This window comes from Mesitornis unicolor, unplaced genomic scaffold (assembly GCF_000695765.1).
Source record: "Mesitornis unicolor isolate BGI_N332 unplaced genomic scaffold, ASM69576v1 scaffold6721, whole genome shotgun sequence".
NCBI classification, from domain to species: domain Eukaryota; kingdom Metazoa; phylum Chordata; class Aves; order Mesitornithiformes; family Mesitornithidae; genus Mesitornis; species Mesitornis unicolor.
This window is the reverse complement of record NW_010165687.1, coordinates 47,547-69,400: the sequence shown is the minus strand read 5'-3', so window position 1 is coordinate 69,400 and position 21,854 is coordinate 47,547. Positions and strand designations below refer to the sequence as shown.

Genomic DNA, 21,854 nt, shown 5'->3' with positions numbered 1-21,854 from the left:
TGCTGAACTTTGCGTGGAAGAGGTTTGGTTGCCAGTGTGGGTTTTGGCAGTGTCACAGGCTCTACAGCTTGGAGATAATCTTACATACAGCCCATCGTGGATATGGCACAGTGATCTGGTCTCAAATGTGGCAAAAGCATGTCTAACCTCAGCAAAACCCATCAGGAGAAATACGATGTCAGGAAGAGGAAACAAATACGTTGGCCATAGCTGCATTTGTGAGCGAGTCTGATTCATTAGATACCCAACTGCACCATCTTTCTGTCAACACTACATCGGCCTTGTCTGATTGAGTCTCAGCCAACTAGTCCTCCTGCCAGATTTTTGTGGAGAGAATCAGATGTGATAGTTTGTAAAGCTGGACGTTTCTCATCAGCATCCTGAAGGCAGCTTTTCTCTGGTGTCCCTGCAGTGATGACCCAGCAGCTTCCTTGGCTGTGAAGGAAGGGAGAATCGAATAGGTCTTAAGAGAGAGCTGTGGGGCTTTTGATGACAGAAAGTTGTCTGCCTTAAAAACACTGCACTCACAGGGAAATGGACCTGCTGAAGCTACTCCAGTTGCGTTTAGGCTTTTCTTGCTCTTGCCTTGTGATTAATGTAGCAAAAACTACTACAGAGTGCCCATTACGGCGTACAGTATAATAACCTCCAAAAATACATAGGATGGTAGGTGAACATATACAGTGTAGATTTTGTCCTTGTAGGCTCTTGGTTGAGGACGCCAAAGGACACATTGCTATGCCCATTCCCAAAGGGAAAGGTTGGGCACAGAGCAGTGACAGTTGTCAGTGTTGGGGTGGCACACCTCGGATCTCCAGTATCAGTGATGATGGATGACCCTGAAAACACTGCCTTAACTTCTGTTTCTGTTCCAGGTTTGGTACAGAATTTAAAATCCCTTCAAAAACCGTTCTCCTTTCCCCTTACTGAATAAAGTTTGGGTAAATTGTTACTTCCAATTGACTCCCTGGGTAGACAGCTCTAGCATTTTCGGCAGAAATGTGGAATACATGGAGCTAGGTTTGAGCATAACTGTTTTGTATCTGCAGCACCTTACTGAAGTTCAGTTTGCTTTGGGAAACAACGTTTTTCTGCTTTTTAGAAGGGTTTTAAGACATAATTATTTTCATGTAAATAAACTAGTGATGCTCATTTGTAGGGTGTGTCGGAAGGATTCATAAATAAAAGTAAAATTTTAGCTGCATTGTAATGATAATTACACTTACTTTTCTTTGTTTCAAACAAATTGAGCACCCAAGAGAAATGACAGTATCATGGAGCCTCATCTCCTGCATGTCAAAGGCTGCAGTTTCTCCCAGTTCTCTGCGTGTTGAGCCAAATCTCCTGTGTGTGGTGGAAGTGTGTTTTCTGGAAAGATGTCTGAAATTGGAGGCGGCCAAGGATTTTGAGTGGATGACAATATAGCTAAGAGTCAAACTTCGAACCTGTGTCTATGCAATAGACCACCTACTGTGCATAGCAAGGCAAAAAATGACAAAGGGCGTTACTCATGAGAAAGAGGAGGATGCATACATGAAAATGTTTGTGGTGTCTTGTGGTACTTGAGCAATTAATTCAGCAGTGAACCTTAACCACGGGTACCTGTGCTGCTCCTGAGGTCTTCGTAGCAATACGGCGATCACGGCACCAGTCTCCGTGATACTGCTTTGTACATTCACACATTTTTGTTTGCTCTTTCTGGGTTAAAGATCTTGAAATTCCCATTGTTGAGATCATGTCCTAGATGTCTTGTCTGGACAAGCAGTTTTGTGACTCTTTCAAAGGAGCTATCCCAAGGCTCGGTATTTCATATTGGCTAAATCCCTCAAGGTAGTTCCTGGTAAATCCCGAGATGAATACATTTGTCCCAGTGAATCATATTACTCCATCAGTAGCAGAACTGGATTAGTGTTGAATGTTTAACATTTTCTGACCTGCTAGGCTTGATACCACACGGAGAGGTACGGTTTTATGCGAGATGTAGAAATAAGCATGTAAATCATTTTCTGGCACAATGTTCTTTGAGAAATTGTGTCACAGACTTCTGCACATTGACTTGCTGATGCCTCTTATGAGTCATAGGCTTTTCTGCTTCTGCTGTTCATGTCAACCGTATATATCTATATATACATTGTCTTTTTAGGGCAGCATTATGAGAATCGGCAATGGTCTAATGAACAGGCTCTCTAGAAAATATTATAAATTCTCCTAGGTTTTTGTTGTTTCTTAGGCTTTTTGGGTTTTTTTCTGTCACAGAGTGACATCTTGACAGGCTGAGCCAGAATCCCTTTCTTACCCTGCAGGTACAGCGGGATAAAATGCATTAATGTGTTACAGCCTTCTGATTGAGCAGCACTGCCTGGGATCCCCTGGATCTGCTGTAGCCTCTCTTTTGTTTTATGAGGTCAGAGAGCTGTTTTCAAGGAGGATGTTTTGGAGCTAATGTGAATATTGGTGGCTTGAAATACACGTAGTACATGACAAATCCAGTAAAGGAGCGTGACTGCACGTTCTTAGTGTTTACTGTGCTTCCCTGTGTTTAATTGCAGACCTCAAAAGAGGACCTTCTACAAGCTGATTTTGAAGGAGCTTTGAAATTCTTCAGGGTTCAGTTGCCCAAGAGGTACAGAGCTGAAGAGAACGCCAGAAGACTGATGGAGCAAGCTTGCAACATTAAGGTAAGGATGGTCCTCATTTCTTTTCATTCACCCAGGGTTTTCACAGGAAGAGTAAGGTACAGTGTTAAGAATGCTGGTAGCACGTGGAAAGTAAAGTCATTAATTCAGTAGTTTGTTGCTTTTTATATATGGTTGCATATTTATACACACGCATTTTTTACATTAAAGAAAGTAAAATGCTTAGCTTTTCCCTCTGTCTGCTTCAGTACAAGCTAATAGTTAAAACAGAAAACTGACGCATGATCAAACTGAATTATCAGAACTCACTGATTCACTGATTGATTTAAAAACAGTGGTTGCACTAAGCCAGTTAATCAAATGTATGATAATCATGGAACCAAAGGTCAGATATTATTTGTTTTGACCAGAAGATATTTATTTGCTGAGCACTGCTGTGTAATGCAGTTGTCTTGGGGTGGAAGCTTTGTGGTTTTGGTATATGGAGCTCACCAGGACAGAATATCGTTTGACATCCCGCCCTATCCAGGACTGTGCTTTCAAAAGGCAGGCATCTTTGAACGTCTGGAGCACAAGTACTGAGCTTTTGATGAGTAATGGCAAATCAGATGACTGCAAACTTTTGAGGATGCAAGTCTTTAAAAAATGGCCGCAGAGGTTTGTAAAACTGTCCTTTGAAAGGTCTGCTGGTTTTGCTGGGATTTTTTGTTGGAATATGTATAGCTACGGATGGGCTTAACATACGATCTTGAAAAGAAAAGTGCTTGTTAGTTCTTGGAGTTGTAGCACTGACGGGAAATGTGTGTTTGGTGTGGCGCAATGGTGGGCTGAGAACATCGCATCAGAACGAATGTGCCTCTAACACTCCACCCTTTTTATATCTCTCTCAATATATTTATTAATCTACTTTCATGCTGCTTAATTTCATAGTTTAATAAACAAGGACTTTTTCCATACCAGTTATAACTGATCTTGTGAAAGAGTGAGGCTTGCTGTAGTAATGCTTATTCCAGCCAGAAGAAAGATCCACGCAATGGTTTTATTAAAATTGGTCTTGAGATTTAAGCTCTGCTCAAGAGAGTATCTGGGAGCAGAGGACTGCAGTTTGACATTCAGCATTTAGTCCTTTGCTCAGTTCTTGAAAATGAGTAATTTAAGGACTTACCAAGTACAATAAAGTTCTCTTTATATTGTTTGCTCAGTGTATATTTTTCTGATGAGAGGCTAAAGTAGAAGTCTTCCTGGTACGTTTTGGAAGAGATACTTGTCAATTTTCTTAGGCCTGCCTTTCTTATTTTCTTGTGCAATATACTGTGTGTCACAGGATAGTTTTCATTAATTTTTCAATTTCTATTGGGTACACATGCATATGATGTGCTTTGTTGGGAAGGTGTTTTGCAATATATTAGAGGCAGGTGGTCGGCGCATGGTGCCTCGTATAGGTTCTGAAAGCAGAGAATAGAATTCTGATCTGTTCCTTGCTGTGAATGGGAAGGCGGCTGAAGGATTTGACAGTGAATCCCCTGCCAGGGCAGGATTTCACTCGTTCTGGATTCCAGCCCATGAAAGAAAAGCACAGATGAGTACAGCAGGCGTGGACTCAAGGCACTCTCCCACGGGTTACAGAAGTACATGAGGAGGAGAAGGAATTACTGGAATTGGGCGAGAATTCAGGACCGAGACCTGGGGTTATCAGGGATGGGAAAAAGTAGAAGATTCAAGTTATCTTCTGCTGTGTTAGTAACATCCCTCCTTGTCAGGGGTGTAGCTGGGTTGTGCTAACTCATTCCTTCAGTCAGATATAAGATATGGGAGAGGATCTAAACTGTGTCCTGAAGTCTTCTGATAGTTGAGCTAGGAGCAATCTAAATAGACTCTGAACATAGGTGGTGTATTTAAAACAGTGGAAATGTGAAAGACTTCAAGAACTTAATGTGAGGAAACTCAGTGCAAGACCTTACTGGAGGGGAGGGTGGTACTGACTTTAAATGAATCTCTTTTCGCTCACTTGCACTCCTGCTGTCATTGATGCCACTCACACTGATGTCACCACCACCACGGCTGCCGTCTGGCCAGGATCACCTGTGTGTGATGAGGGTGGAGGACAGCGGCTATAAAGTCCTCACTATGTCTCTTGGGTTCCTCTTGATTGATGACAATGAACTGGCTTTTTGACAACTTTTTTGGTGGTCTTTTGTAGTCAAGCAGTTCTCACAGCTCTTTTCCCTCAGAAGCTTGCTGGCTTCAGTCTGTCATTGCTGTCCTTTGTCTCTGTTTCCTCACTATGTGTGGGTTTGTGGCTTCCAGCCTGTTCTCCTGTTGGCAGGGGGGATGGACTTTGCTCTGCTGTGGGTCTCCGAATGGCTGGTCATCTCTAGTCTGGCCTCACCAGAGTGCCAGCCTTCTGCTCGAGATGTAGCAAAACATTTCTCATTGTTTGCCCGTTTGATTGCTGTCACTTGTGTCCTTGCTTATCAACACATGCTGCTCTTGTAGCCCGTTCTCTGTATTGTGTCTTCTGGTGCTTTTGCACGCAGACACTCCCACTCGTCTTTCATTCAGAAAGATCTTAGTATTTCGGTTGCGCATCCCTACTGAGTGATTATGTGATGCCTTGACTCTGTTAATTTGATGTCCCTCATTAAATTGAAAAACAAAAGGGCTGAACTGACTTCACATTCACAGCTTTTATTTATTTGGATCGACTTCTCTCACTTTTGCCATCTAGAATGTCCTTAGAGAGCCAAATCTGAAATCACAGGAACAGAACCTCTGACTGGAGATGGCATGTGAACTGTTTGATAGGCAGAAAGGAAAATCAGCTCATTGTGAAGAAGGTGATCAGGAGTAATCAACATTGTTTTATGAAGAGTTGATAGCCAACCTGATAGCCTTCTATGATGAGATGGCTGCCTGGGTGAGTGAGGTGAGAGCTAAGGATGTTGTTTATCTCAAGTACAGCAAGTGCAGACACTATCTCCCATAACATCCTTACAGATGAACTGATGAAGTATGGACTAGATAAGCAGACACTGAGGTGGACTGAAATCTGGCTGAATTGCTAGATTCAAAGGGTTGTGATCAGCAGCAGCATGTCCAGCTGGAGACCTGTCTTTAGTGCTGTACCTCAGAGGCTGATACTGTGACCAGTACTGCTTAGCCTCTTCGTTAATGACCTGAATGATAGAGCAGGGAGCACCTTCAGTGCATTTGCAGATGACACAAAGCTGGGAGGAGTGGCCAGCAGTCCAGATGGGGTGTGCTGCTATCTGGAGGGACCTTGGCGGGCTGGAGAAACAGGCTGACAGGGATCTCGTGAAGTTCACAAAGGGGAGTGCAAGGTCTGGCACCTGGGAGGAACAGAGCCATACACCAGTATCTGCTGGGGGCCAGCCAGCTGGAAAGCAGCCTGGAGGAAAAGGACGTGGGGTCCTGGTGGACCCCAGGTTGAACATGAGCCAGCAGTAAGCCCTTGCTGCAAAGAAGGCCAGTGTTATCCTGGGCTGCACAAGGAGGCTTGTGGCCAGCAGGTCCAGGAAGTGATCCTTCTCCAGGGCTCAGCAGTGGTGAGGCACATCTAGAGTACTGTGTCCAGGCCTGGTCTCTCCAGGAGAAGAGAGACAGCCACCAAGGTGAGAGTCTGATAAAGGGCCGTGGAGATTGTGAAGGGGCTGAAGCATCTTTCCAACACGGAGAGGCAGAGACTGCTGGGGCTGTTCAGCCTGGAGCAGAGAAGGCTCAGGGGGATCTTACCAACATAGGAAGGATAGGAAGCCAGTGTTGTCCAGTGTACAGGCAAGAGGAGTTGGGCACAAAATGAAATAAAATAATTAATGATTAAAAGCTTTTTATTTATTTATTAAATTCAGGGGTGATCAGACACAGGAACAGATTGCCCAAGGAGGGTTTGGAATCTGTGTCCTCAGTGCACCACTGGCCCTGAGCTGTAGGTAACCCTACTTCGATGGGGTGGTGTAGGCAAGAGGTTCTTCAGAGGTCCCTTCCAACCCCAACTGTTCAGTGATTCTATAATTAGATATTATAATCATGGTATTTATTTACAAACAGGAGCTAATAATTACAGGAGTTTACATGCTCAAAAAGGAAATTATAGTCTTGATAATCATCACTAGAAGAGGTCCCAGGGAATGCAGAGGTTATATGAAGAGTAGCTGTTGCCTTGCTGAATGCAGCAAAACTTGTTCTGTTCAAAAAAACCCAAACAAGACCCTTAAACGTGGTTTTTTCTGCTGTAAGAGTGAGGCACTGTGTGTCCTTCAGCTGCGTCTCACTTCTGTATTGGTGTCTGCAGACTGAACACCAGATGTTTGTAGAGTAAGAATCACACAGTAAGTGCCAGGGAGTATTTCCTTTCAATTTCTAAGCTAATTACTGACACATGAAAACGTGAAGACAGAATCATGGTGTGGCCAGGTTTCATAGGCTGGCTATATCTTTTCCAGTGTTTCTTTTTATTTTGTGCCGGTATTACTGCAAAACAAAACAGGAGTTTAAAACGTAATAAAAATCCACCTCTGCGTGCTGCTTTTTTTTTCTTGAGCTCTCCCAGACGTGGTTCTAGAGAAGGCAAATGAAAAAGAAATACTTGGTGTTTTTTCTCCTTAATTTCACAGCTTTTAAGTTTAACTCATGAATTCAGGACCTGTCCCTTTGATTTTGAAGGTGCTGCATTGGAAGGAGTTTTATCATTCTGTTTTTAAAACAAACAAAAAAAATAGTGTCAATCTCTCCCTTAAGATCAGCTCTGCAAAAACAAAGGAAAAAGCTTGTATTAATTGAATACTGTATATAAAAAGTGGTAGAGAATGCCTTCCTCATTTAAGGACTGTCCATGCTGATTACTCACCGGGTCTGAATTTTGGTCATTTACCAGTAAGGAAATCACTGTGAACAAAGTCAGTGGAATTAGAAATAATGTTTCCAGCAAGTGGTTATTGGGTAACATTCCGTGGTTCAGGAATGTTTTAAACTAATTCATACTGTGCAGTCATAATGGCCTAAGAAACTGCCCTTTGTTTTTGTCATATGCATACATGCAGAGGTAGGGTCTTTTTAAAGCTGTATTATATATACACATATATATATCTAAAATCTTGATGGATTATAGCCAGCATTTCCTGAGTACAAGGTATATTCAGATGGAAGAGCCTGAATCTATGGAAGCATTTGCTGAGACTCTTAGTGCAGATGGAGCCCAATATTGCACACGTTTGCCAGCTTGGGAGCAGTCAAACAGAGGAGGAAGATATTAATTCTCCAAGTAGGGTGTCAGATACTAATGTAAGGGTTAATGAAATTGAATAAAAGATGACAATTTGGAGTTTAATGAACAGGGAATTGTCCTTCTTTGCTTCCTGTTAGTTTTCTAATCTATAATGACCATACCTTTCACTTTGCAGTGGCCTTTACAGAGGGAGCGATGTGTTTCTCCTGGAGTAGTCAGTAACAATTATGGTTGTAAAAATGGGTTTGGGAATAATAATTTTCTACCTGACTAGACCAGGCTGCATATTATGTGTCTGGAATAAGGAATTACCCCAATCTCCTGCTTCCTAGAGGGATTACCAGTGCTTTTTGTACGCATGCTCTTTTGTACACGTGCTTTGGAGGAGGAGGGCCCTATTCTAGATCAATGAAGGTTAAGCTTGGTGGTTAAAACAGCCAGTGCGTTCTGCATGCTCGCTAAATCTGTGTCAGTCGCCTGTTGCATCTCGTAATGCATTTTATTTGTGTAAGCCCTAAAGAAATTGTAATGTCCTTTGATTTTAATGTATAAAAGTTTTAATGTACAAAGCCCATCACCTCTATTTTTGCCCCTAGCTTCAGTCAGCTGATTTGAATGGGAGAAAGTAAGTTTTGTTGGGAGGTTTTTCTCCCTGTGAAAGTTTCCTGGCTTGAAAGTTTTCCAGTGATTTTGGGGAGTTGTACCCGTTTCTCCATGACAGAGCAGAGCTGACACTCAGCTGTGGTACACTGCCTATCTGGCCGTGCCGTGATGCTGAGTGTAGCAGAGATACTGGGAAGTCAGCTCTGGGTTTTCAGCCCTCGTGCCCGGGGAAGGTGAGGGCATGGGCTGGGCTACACAGACACTAAAGGAACGTGCCAGAAGGATTTTAGTGCTTATGGAGCAGCAGCTGTAACGATGCCTCCTTTTACATGGCTTAGGGATTACAGTGACTCCTTGTCTCATCTTTCATCGTCATCAGTGGCAGGAAAGACCTGGTACATTGATGTTCTTCTAAGAGAAGCTTCTTAACCACGTAAATCTCTCTCCGCTGTGAAGGAAATAAGGCTCCTGTCAGTGTTACAGGGCTGCTGCTCTCAGCACCTTGGGTGAGAGAAGCAAACAGCCTTGAGAGAAAAAAAAAGGTGCCTTTTTCAGTGCAAAGCAAACACAGGCATTTTCGTCACCTGTCACCGTCCTGACACGGTGATTGATCCCTCCTGGGTGCACAGGACCCTCGTATGGCTCATGGAGAACGGCTCTGCCGGCGGAGTCGAAAAGGCGATGGTGGCAGGGGCTGCGCTGAGCTTTTTCTCATTGCAGAATTGTTCTTTGTGTCATTTTGAAACAATTTTACTTTAATAATGTTGCCGTATAAATGTTTTAAATTCAAACTGATGTTTTGAAGCTTCCACCTTACTGGTGTGGGTGAATGACTTCATTCACATTTCTGGTGCTGTTTTATCTGGACGTAATTTTTTGTAGGCATGGTTTAACAGGGAATTACATCTTGATTAATGTGAGCTTCAGTGGAAAGGCCTTAGAAGAACTTAGTTGCTCTCTCTCCCTTCTCTCTAGTGCATTCTCTCTCTTAGAGTTTATATGAACATATGTGTATTTATTTATATGTGTATTTGGGGCTTTTTGCTATTGTGAGAGGTGGTAAAACAACACAAATGCAGCAGAAAAGCAAGGCAGATAACTGCAGAAAAACCCTGAAACTGCACAAGCTTTTTATTCCTTTGGCTCTACCAGTGATGTATCTAATTAATCTTCCAATACATGAGACAGGAAAAAAATTGCTCATTTATCACCTTCTCAAGAAAAGGCCAAAGCAAATTGAAAATAATTGTGTTTAGATCTATAGAAAGCCCTGCCGTGCCTGTATGCGCCTTCTTATTAAAAGCCAATGATCAATTCCGCTTCCTGTGTCTGCGCCGTTATCTGCAAAGCGCAGGATCCTGTTGGCGATGTAAGGAGGGTCAGGTTTTTTAATGCCTGCTCTGTTTTCAGCTTCCTTCTTTTGCTTGGCTTTGTGGTATAGTGCAGGGCAGTGAACTGGCACCTGAATATCAGGTTAAAGTGCCGACAGTGGAATTGGATGTTTAACATCATTGTCATCTTGGTAAGAAGTGTTAACAACATAGAAAGTGTCATGCATTAAGAACAACTAGTTTCAGCTATGAAATATGTATTTATTTGAACTCGGCCTATCTGGCTTTCCAATGGGGAGATGCGTTGCCAGCTGCTGAGGTTTTATTTTCGTAGGGCATTAGTAAAACTGTCCAGTTCGTTTGGGTTTTGGTTGGTTTTGGTTTTTATTTGCACTGAGTTGCCATTGTAAATAAAATCAGGTACATTGTTAGTTTTACCAACAGGGAAGGAATATGATTGTCTTATTAATAACTAAATATGATCACATTTTAACCAGCACCTTTGCCACATGAGTACAAATATTTTGGTGTCCTTGTAGTAGTCGGTTGTTGGCATATGTCCTTGTGCTTCCATGAGTAACAGGAACAGCATTGAAGGTTTAAAGAGCTATATTTTTGTAGTTTAAAGAACTACAGTTAAAGAACTATAAAAGTTCGAGGAGGAAAAGTGGCTAGAAATAAGCATTTTCTGTATTCCCTGAAGTTGTATCACAGTGTATTTGCCCTGAGTATTGGCAGTTTAATTCAGTGAGGTGAGGGGGACATCTGGAAACCGCTCCATGGCCCAGCAGACCACAGAGGGGAAATACTCTAAATTTTGTGTTGTGCAGCTTCATGCCATGGGGAGCCACAGCTTTCCAGGATGGGAGATGTTTTCCCTTTCAGAACCACAGAAGGAAACCGTACTCAGAAGGGCTTTTGGCTTAAGCTTCTTCAATCTGGCTCTTTCCTTCTGGATAAATAACAGCTCCTTGCCATCCTTGGTTCTGAAAATAGTCCAGAGCGATAGATGAAGAGGGCAGGGAGTCGCACTGTTTGACATTTCCGTCTTCTGCCATCTTTGCCACAGTCTAAAATAACTCAGCTCTATGAGTAAGAGGATGTGAAAATCTTTCCCAAGATGAATTGGACACAATTTAATCCCAGCTGCAGGTTGGCTGGAGGGTTGACCAACCTTTTAGAAGGTGACACGTTACAATGTTCTGTAAAAAGTTTTCCACCTCCAGTGCTCCGTATGTCAAGTGGAGGTGAGTATATGGAGTTACTGTTGTCAGCGTAGGAGTCATCTCAGTTGTTCTGTAGAAGGGAAAATCCGCTTTTTCCTTGGAAAAAACCAAGCACAGTAAGTTGTAAGAGATGTTTCTGAGGGATGCCTTGAGTTTGAGTATAAACACAGAGGGTGATGGTGGTGCCTGGCTGGTTTGCGGTACCTCTTGTTCTCACAGTAAGATTACATCCTTTTTGAAGACGCTTCTCTGATCAAAAAGATACTGTAGAGGAAGAATAAATGTATCTCAGGATCTGCACTCAGGACCATGATGAAAAGGAACCAAACCACAGGCTTTCATGTTTTGTGTAGGTAGAAGTATAGATGCAGAAATGCCTAGGAATGAGCTCTCTGCCCCATATTTATACTGGCCAAGAAGTGTTCCTTGATACTATCTTCAGCATCAACAAAACTGTTCAGGCTTAAGATGGAGAAATCTCCCTGGAAGTGAAAGTTCATCTGTGCCTCTCTTGGACCTCTTTCAGGTCAATTCAGAGAATTCAGAGGAAATCTATTTCTTCATATACGGAAGGCCACAGGACCAAGATGGTGCAGCCCTTGCTGGCCTAAGTCTTTGTGTTGTCTGTGGCAACTCCTTTTTAAACAACAGATTCCTAAAGAATATTGTGTCTTTATTTTAAACTTTTAAAAGTAATGGGGGTTGGGGAGAGGCTGACAGTGTTCCCTTTCCCCCCCAGAGGTTTTGCAAATAAACAAAGAATAGGCATCAAGGACAGTGTCCTTCTGCATTTTTGCTGGTGTATGATTTCTCAGGCACCTGCAGTTGAATTACCCTGCTTTGAAAATAAGTGAGCAAACAAAACTAAGCATAGAAAGGTGGCCGTATGCATTTTACAAGTGCAGAGCTCTGCAATGGCAGTAGCTTTTAGAACTGAAGTCCCTGTTAATAACTTTCCATTACAAACCCCAGGCATTATTTTTGCCATTATTGGTGCTGTTTGAAGTTAAATTCAGTGAGTGGTTACTTGACTCTTGCCTAAGCAATATGCAGCTACTGAAGTGGAAGTTTAGCTGGGTACTTCCTAAGGGCAGTACTCGCAGTGTCAGGATCTCCTTATTGCTTTGCTTCAGGACTCTCTGGTTTCCTGCAGTTAATTGCTTTTATTTTTACCATATTATAGCCTTGTTTCTCTTGTGAAGAGTAAGTAGTGTAGGAAACACAGGGTTAAATTGTTTATGTAGTTCAGTTTGTTTGTGTTTGGGCACAAATAAATTGCATCAGGCTGGTCCTGGAGGTGAAGAGCTGTACGCCAGTGACTTTGGAGAACCCAGTTACAGTGCTGTATAGAACCGCCCTAGTGTATTTGCCTCCATTGGCAGAGGTGTTTCATTTTGTTTAGAATGACAATGTGCCAGTTTCCTCTTTCCTTTTTTAAAATAGTGTTGTGGCATTCGGCTGTTTCATATTGCTTAAGTCTGAACGAATTCCTCTGCAAATTGCTGTTCTTCACGCTACGCTGTGAGCACCGGGGCAGAGAGGTGTCAGCCCACTGCCCCATCAGCCGGGCTCTGTCTGCAGAAGCTCACTGCTGCTTCACATGGGCACCCACAGCCCTGCCGGTTTACGGATGAGTTGTGGAAGCTGTGGGGGGATGACGGGTTCCTTGTCCTTTTGCTCTCACTTCCTCACCTGCAACACAAACTTAAAGGACAGGATAAAGAGCATTATTGTGGGTCTGTTCACTGAGAAGCCTAGACCATGTATCTGCTTTTTCTATTCAGTTGTTCAAGCAGCAGATGAACATCAAGTCCTCATTATGTTATTGTATCTGTTTATTATTCTTGCAACTTCCTTTGCCTAATTAATGCAATTTCCTTGACAATAACACTTAATCAAAATTTGATTCTGCAAGTGAAGTTAGTCAAAAGCCATGGAAAAAAACAGAAAACCTCTTCTCCAAATAATTAATCGACATAATAAATAATCTCTTAAATCTGGGAGTATAGGCACAAATTCAGGCCCAAATTGGGCACGTCAGGTTGAGTCACCCAGTTACTGTGACAACAGAGCTGCAGACTCTTCAGCTTCAGCAGACCTCCAGCCTGAAGGGTTCCTCACTTCTCCTTTCCCAAGTGAGAAATACAGGCGTACTTCACTAGCACAGGGATGCTGTGGCTGACACTGCTTGGAGAGGCTTAGAGGTTAAGGCTTCGACCTCTGAAAAAAACCCTAAACTTAGCTAAAGTTCTTAGCAGAGTGAAGTGATTGTCTGAACAGCTCTTCTTAATCTCGGAAATCCCTTTGTTAACCCGTAGCTCAGAGCACGGGATCAATGACCTTATCGTACATCCTCACGAGGAACAATTTCACGGCAGTCTGAGTAAGCAGGCTGATGGTGCCACCTGGGATGCTCCATCTTTACACAGTAGGGAATATTGATTATATTTCCGCTGGTCCAGAGCAGTGGAAGAAATTGGAAATGGATCAGGGCTTTGATTCCTAGGTGCCTAACGAGAGCAGTTTGTCCTGCTTGCTCACGCTCGTGCGCTCCCGCTCTCCCCACGGCAGCCAGCTGAAGCTGCTGTGCTCAGTAACGCCTGCGCCTGCTGATAAACTGTCGGCCCCGGTTTGGACTCTTCTCATCGGCAGTGACACACACAGAAATTATTGTCAGGCTGTTAATTCTGATGACTTTGCGATCTACCTGGCCTGTCAGAAACTGAAAAAAACCCCAACCAAAACCAAAACACATCAACAAAAAACATCACCTTGTCACTGCTGCATTACTTTGAAATTTTAAATAGTCCTGCAAAGAGTAAGTTCTTTTTCTTTCTTTGTGAGGTAGAAATGAAGGGGGGCTCTTGTGCTGAAAGAAGCTGCAATTTGGAGCTGCAGAGTGTAGATTCCAGCACACAGTTTTCTTCATTGCAGCAGTTCCTCTGGACCGTCGTACTCAACATGGGGCTGCATAGACACAAATCCCGTTGTTTTTAATAGCAGCAGGAAGCTCAGAGGCAAATTTGGCCCTTGTTTTTCTTGTAATGCAAAGTAAGATTTAGGTTTGTGTTGTAACGAACTTCCTCCAAGCGTACTTGATTTGTTTTTTCCTTTTCTAAGCGCACAGCAAAGCAGGGTGTGTTCCTGTCTGAGGAGGAAGGACCTGCAGTAAGAAAGCAGCGTCTTGCTCAGGACAGTTTGTTTCCAGCAGGACGCTGTGACGAGGGGTTCTTGCAGAGGCAGTGGCTCTCCAGCCCAGGGAGATCTGTTGTTGCACAGTGTGTTTTTGCTCTCCCCTGAGATGCACTGGAGCCATCCTCTCCAGCCGACCTGATGAACTCACGCACTGCAGGACTTGACAAAGACACCTGGTTAGCGCTGGGGGAGGTGGCCCCATGGAGGTACGAAGGGGACAAAGGCGCTGCCTGGTAACCTCCTCCTCCTCCTGCTCTCCAGCAGCAGAGGACCTCCAAGCCTGGAGCGAAAGGGTTCATCACAGGCACAGCACGGATTGCTGAGGTGCATCAGAAGCACGGGGGGCTGTGGGCTGTGCCAGAGTCCATCTCGCGTTCTGCTCGCTCTCGTCACTCTCTCTCCATCAGGCAGCGTATCCTCTAAGCAGGCTGAGGCCCTGATGGCCGAAGCAAGCAGGAAACGAGCAGCACATTTATAAATCCAGCGTGGGGCTGAGAGCTCACATGGGGGCTTGTTGGGAACCCTGGCTCCCCTGGGAACAGCACAGAGTCCCTCTTTATTTTCTTTCCATCTTTACTGTAACATTCACAAAATGTCAGCAGCAGTAATGGCTGCAGAAGGACTTTGTCACAGGCAGGGTTTACAGGCTACCTGTTTAAACAAGGGAACTGGTTACCTACATGCCTTACAGATTTTCAACCTTTGATCCATCATACTGCAATGTTATACAAGGTTATATGTATTCACAGGAATCTGGGGGCATGGGGAGAGGTGGGAAAAACCGGTAACTGCTTTTTGAGTCCCTGATGCATGGGATGTCACAAATCCTTAATGGTGAGGGCATGTGAACAAGCACCTGGAATAAGGTTACATGGGCCTGGGTTTCGTATTGGTTTCCATTTTGTTGCCTTTGTGATACGAAGTGAATTGTAAGATTAGCAAGAGGATAACAAGGTCTGTGCTCTGGGAGGCTTCTGGGAAAGATGAGTGATGATGGCTCTTAGCTTTTTAGTGTGCCTTACACTACACTAATGGACCTAAACCAGCGTTTTATTCTGAAGGCAAATTTGTTGACATCAGAAAAGGAGACTTGGCTGCTAGAGGAGTGTAAAGAACATACAGCAGACAGTAATGTGGGAAGGAGCTTTTATTTTTGTGACCTTGTCCAAATAGGATGTAATTACAATATAATTCAACTCTGAAAGTCTGGAAACCATGACAATTGACAGAGAGTGACATTTTAAGAGAAATAAGCATGCATTTTAATACATCTTCTCTTTCCAGCTCCTAAGCACTGTTGATGCTATTTGCTCTTCCCACTTCTCCTTTTCTGCTCTTAATACTCAACCAGGATGCAAGGTTCAGGCTTGTCTGCACCATCACTTATTACATTTCTTCTCCCTGGTAGTTTCCACTACTTACAACCTCCCGTGGCTCTGCTGTGCTCGGTTGGTGTGATGGCTGAGCAGCTGCCCCATCTGTCCGTCCTGTGAAGGGAAGGAAGAGATCCTGTGCTCATCCCTCTGTAACTTCGCTTTCTGACCTGTGCTGCTCTACTGATGGTACCAGGGAGAGGGAGCCTGCAGCCCATCTGTGTCGCACTGGGCCTTTAGCTTGGCACACTGGGGAGTCAGGTTCAACAGACGATGCACGCAGCTGCTAGCCCCACAAGTGATACATATTCCCTACAAAGCGGGGCTTAAGCACTGGAAAATGAGCAGTACTGGGTCATAGTTAAACTTTAACATTCTGTGTGGTGAAGAGCGATGTGAGTCAGTTGCTGTGTGCCTGGTAACCAGTATATTTGTATTAATATAGCAGTTATTTTTCAGTCTCCTTGGGGAGATTCAATCCTGGGATGCAAACCTGCAAGGACTCACTTGAGCAAAGAACAAAATTCCTTGCATCCTTGTGACCTAAACCAAGACTGTCTCCCTTCTGTCTCTCCCTTTGCTCAAGTTGAGGGAGCACTGACAGTTTCACCAGACACTTGACTCTTTGAATACCCCAGAGATGAATGTAGCACAGCAGCTCCGTGAAGCAGGACTTTATCATCTCCCATTCGGAGGAGGGGAAGCTGGAGCAGATGGTGAAGCTGTGTGCTCAGACAAATCTGACTCTGGCCATGCAGAAAGGAAAAGTGACAGGGTGTTTTAAGGTGATGTACTTCTCCAGCAACGGGATTACGTTGTAGCCTACAGGTTGTTTTCTTGTGCGTGTGTGTGAGGAATATCTCAGGACAGTCACTTATCTCTCTGTGTTTCTTTCCTCTGAGACTCATCATTGCACCTCTGACAGATTTATTTAATAGTCTCATTAAGGAAATGGAGGGCATCTTGCCTAAGCGTTTGCCACATCAGTGAGCCCCAGTTGCCTTCTTTTCAACTCCAGCCAAATAGGAGAACAAAATATTGCCAAAGGCATCTCTGTGTGCAGCCCCGAAGGATCCAGAAATCATTCCCAAAATTATAAGGATTGAAGACGGCCAACCTGCTCTACAATCCCTAATCTGCTGCCCATGGAACTGGTGATGGCTTGTGTACCCCACTCCACCCCGTTCACAGGAACGGTTACGCGCTGCGTTGGGGCATAAGGAGGATGAGATGCAGGTGAGAAGTTTCTCTGCTCCAAGCAAATTTATTTTACACATAGGCCCTCAGATAGGTCTTACTCTGTTTCTCAAGAGCCACACAAATACAAGCTACTCTAAAGAAGGAGTAAAATAAATCATCACTGCCCTTTGTGTCTGTAAAAAACAGGGGCAAGGGGGGCCACTGTGTTTCCTCGCTCCTCCTGCTGTTTAACACCTGGACAAGCCACTTAGCATCTCTCCTGACTTGACCACCTTCCTACACCACTTTCCAATGGAACATGGGCCATATGGGTGCCTGGTTGTATCTTGCTGCCAGAGACCAACTTCACGCCCATTTAGCAGTGGAGAACAATTAACTGGTACAATCTGGCCCCAGATTAAGTGACCCAGAAAAGTCTTTCATTCAAAACTCTGGTTTAAGTCTTCCATGAAGTGTGTACACGTGTTGTTCTTGCTGTTCTCATTACTCAGTTCTAATAGCTGCTGTCTACATAATGATTCTCCGGGTCCACGCGGGGTTGTTCCAGAAGGCTGGAGAAGCAATGTGATTCAGAGGCAGCATTTGGCCAGAACAAGTGGATCTATGCCGTTGAGATTCAGTTACCCAAAGGATTCACAGGGACCAAATTCCTTAAGTGAATGCAGAGATGGCATCAAGGTAACCTAGACCTGAAATGATGGAGAGATTTATTAGGTAACTCTGCAACTGAAGATGTGGTTTATAGTCAGCTGGCACTGATATAGCAAGGGTAGTCTGATATGATTAGGTTTGAGCTATTTAAGATCGTTAATAAGTAATTAACCCGTGAAGTGACTGTAATGGACATAATTTTAATCAAGACTGAATTATTAACTTGCCAGAGACGCTTTGGAATTTATCCGTACCCAGGCAGGACAGAGCCCCTTGGCCACATTAATTAAAGACCCCCGCACTCAGGAAACGCTCCTGAAAGGTGCCCACCAGCTCAGATTCACCAGTTAATGCTGCTCTCCGTGCTGCTACTCAACAGCCACCGCCCCAGCTTTACGTTCAATTTGTCTTTTGCTGGAAAGCTGCTAATTTCATGCTACTTTAGCCCTGCAGCAGCCAGCCTGTTGCTAAGCAACCTCCAAAATACTGAAAGGGCCACGGTCTGGCTGCTTTCCTGCAGCCCACCCTTATTCTTATTTACGTATACATCTTATTATTTAGCTAAGCAGATTTCTTCCCTAACGTGGAAGCAGAGCCGTAAGCCTCCGAGTTGCAGCAGGGTGCCTTTACTTGCATAGCTGTTTGTCTTCTCTCCAGTGTGATCCCCTACCCTATTTCTACTCATTTTCCTGTTCATCAGCTGAGCAGACTCCTCATGGTGTTTGTCAAGCTGGACTGGCAAGCAGGGGTGCACTGAAAGTATGTTTCGAAGGCGTAGCTGGCCATGGACTGCTGTACCTGGTGTGAGACAGCGGCTGGGAGTCTGTTTGGTCCCAACAGTCCGTGATGGAGGGAAAAAAGGGTCAGAACAAAGATGGCTTTAAGCCATTTTTCTGCTTATTTTATTTCTGGCTGCTTTAACTTGAGCTGCGTCTGCGTCGCAGGTTTCTTGTAGCCCATCTGGATCCGCACAGAGGGAGCAGACGGGTGTCCTTCACCCGCCCCGCGGTGCTGGGAGAAGCCCTGCTGCAGAGGCAGTGCTGCAGGAGCAGCCGCAGTGTTGTAGGGTGGGGTTGGGATCCCAGCCAGGGCACAGGTTTGCCTCAAACTGTGTGAGGAGCAGGCTGCTGATGGAGTATTTGGTGTATAGATGAACTAGCAGAGCGTTTGTAGGGGCCACATGCGGATAGAGGATAGCAGCCACGTCGTGAAGCTGTGACCGTGCCATTTGTTCTAGCCGTGCTCCCAAAATGGGGCACGGTGGAAGTGGTTTGTGTGCGCTGTTACCTCCTGTGTCGCCTGGGGCACATCCTGCCCAGGTGGAAACTCAGGGCCACTGATGTGAGTCGCTTTCACAACCAAGAAAGCATTGAGTGTATGGACCGGAGCAGAGCCTGGCTGTGTTTGTTGTGGCAGCGTTGGTCACCTCGGCATCCGTGTCAGGCAGCGGTGGTAACTTCCATGAAAGAACGGTCATGCTGTTCAGCGTAAAGGCTTCAGAAACAATTCAGATTACTCCAGCCCAATTCTGTAGCTTCAGAAAGAGAAAGATGAATTCTGTAGAGATTTATTTGGAGCAAACAGGTACCAAACTGGTTTTCCCCTCTTTCTCCTTTTGCATGTTTTTCCTTTTTGCTTCAGCAAGCAGAGGCAATATTCATGAGCTGAGACTCCGGCCTGGACTTCTTCCACAGCTGCTGCCTTTTGGTGTTCTCCTTACTGCCTTTGGGTGCTACTGCCTGACAGCACCTTTGTCCATCTGTTGGAGTTTTCATCATAGACTTCTTTTTGGTAGGAAAACATCATTTTTCTGCTTTGATGACCATCCATTACCTGACCCTCTCTGGAGAAGAACAAAGAGAAGCACATGAACAGAACAGGGGCTGTGCACGAGGCCAAGTGTAATTTTTTTTCCATCCAAGTGAGAATGTTTTAAGTCCAAACTGAATTTTCCCTGTGTTTCCTTTGAGCATTCAATTACCCATTTGGAAAATTAAAATATTTGAGAGTGGGTTGGCACGCTCATTCTGTAGTTTGATTTGTTCAAAATGAACTTCTGGTCCTTTAGTCATTTATTAAACTGTCACCGGGACGTCCACTTTTCACGTGCCTCCTGAGCAGTGCTGATTGCCCAACCTTTGCTGACCTGCGGCTCCATGTATATTTTTAATATGGCTGAGATTTCGCAAGCCAAGCTGTGCTATTTGTGTTGGCATTTATGCTTTGGTGCTGTTTATCACCCAGAGCTCAGAAAGGAGCGAAGTGCTCAGGCAAGTATTTAAGTTATCTCAGATATTTCTTAAGCTGAGCTGTGAACAAAACAGGAGGCTTAGAACCAGCTGAAATGCCCAGGAATAACTTTTACTGCCCTGGGAAGTTGTTTCAGGTACATTTGAAAAGACTGAGTCAACAGATCTTGGTTTCATTGATTGAAGATAGGAAGAAAAGGCTCTTTCCTGTGGGAAGATGTGAGGAGATACAGGGAGCGGAAGCTGCCTCTTGTTCTGCCTTGTGCCCAGCAGCTGCCCTGCAATCCTGTAACTCTGAAAGACCCAAGAGGAGCACCAGAGTGCAAACAACACTGATAAAGGGAGCATAGGTCATACGTTCCTAATGAAAAATTTAAAAATGAGTGAGAATAAAAGCATAGTATTGCCCAACAAAATAGCCTGCATGTTTTGTGGAGTGCTACTGATAACGGGAGGCCAAGCTAGGGTGCTCCATCTTCAGCTCAGTGAGCTTTTTCTGTTACTGCTGTCGTACTTCGTTATGAGAGGGAAGAAAAACCTGGCTCAGATGTCTCTGCTCTTTCTCAATTTCATAGTCCTTAGTAGTGTGAAGGAAACTATCCTCTTGTGTTCATTTTTCCCCAAGATAGTTCAATAGAGACACTGTCCATCTTGGTACTGTCAATACTGTGCAACGTCAGGGATCTGGATCACAAGAGTCGCCTGTGTGACTTGTTCCTTTCACTGTCCTGAGAACTCTTCCAGTCCTAGCAGTGTTGCCAAGTCCATGTTTAGTTCTCCAGGCTATTGTGATGTTCTGCAGTGAGACATATCTACAGAAGAAGAATATTGTGTGGCATTTCAAGACACTACCATGGTATGGTTGAGAAAGGAGACCAAATCTTTCACCACTTTTCAAGAGTAAACACTTTTAAATAGTATCTGGAAACTGAGATATTCTCCTCCAAATGCAGCAGAGAAGGACATCTTACAGCTTTTCAAACCATTGCATAGGTCACCTGGATTTACACTGCGTATAATACCCACATGTGGAAAGCAACGTAGCTTTTCTTTTTTCATGTGAGTTATTAGCTTATGAGTTTTTATTTTTCTTCATTTTCCGATCAGCGTTTTACACCATTAGATTAAATGACGCAGTTCACTATTGTCACAGGCAAAAGGACGAACCCTTAGGGCTTATTCTTGCGGTCTCCAAGTGAGTGAACAAATGCAGACACTGATTAATTTGAACTGTAAACACAGAACTGAAATTTGATAGATGGCCAAAGGATGATAGGCTGAAACTGCCACCTTATCGTTCATAACCAACATCAAAACTTAGAAGCAAAAGAATGGTATCTCTTACTTTGTCATCATTATAAACCAAACTTTACCATTTTTTTCCCATTTTACTTGGGGAATTGACTTTCCAAACAGTGAAAATAGCTGTTGATCATATTAAAGGTGTAATTTAGAAATAAACTGAGGAATTTTAAGGTGGTAGAAACCTCTTTTAAAAACTTTTTTCCCTCAAATAATCCTAAATTGAATTGCATCCTCTGTTTTTCTTTGTCTGCTATTGTGGGGATTTTTTCTTCAGATCAGCAGACATTAGCTCTTACTCCTTCCAGGCACTTTCCTCGCCTTCCTTGTAGAAGGAATTTTGTGTAAACACTTCCCCTATGTAACGGGCATGTTAAAAATGGAGAACAGATTAGAAGTTATGGTTCAGTTTTCTCTCTCAACAGAGCCCTTTATTTGGATGTTGAGGGCAGTGAACAGGAACGCTGCGAGGGAGGGAGCTTCCCCGGGAAGCACACGTGGCAGAAATGCCAACCTCAGCACTTGGGTCCAAGGAGAAATGTCCTCTTGCCCTGTGGACATCTCTGCTGAGATGGACCAATTCCTGATGGGTTTTTTGGTTTTTTTGGTTTTTGTTTAGGAAGTCTCTCATTTCTTTTAGTTGCATAGATGTAGTAGTAGCAGTAATACAGGACGTGTAATCCAGATTTTAAATAAAAGACAAATCTGGAGTAAGACAAATGGGGAGAGTAGAAGAGTATGTGGAAATATCTCCGGTCTCTGATGTATGCAGAAATGCCTCATCATCACGTAGAGATCTCTTTGATAACCTACGTAAGAGCCTGCCTTCCCTCCTGCTCCACG

At 44.0% G+C, this 21,854-nt stretch overlaps 1 protein-coding gene across 1 annotated transcript in view; it reads left to right on the top strand.

Moving 5' to 3' along the window:
- The window catches only part of RABGAP1L (RAB GTPase activating protein 1-like), a 66,828-nt gene that overhangs the window by 5,069 nt on the left and 39,905 nt on the right, over positions 1-21,854 (top strand). The window contains exon 2 of the mRNA XM_010194705.1: positions 2,550-2,678. Coding sequence (XP_010193007.1) covers positions 2,550-2,678 — 129 coding nt within the window. The remainder of the gene's footprint in view (positions 1-2,549; positions 2,679-21,854) is intronic.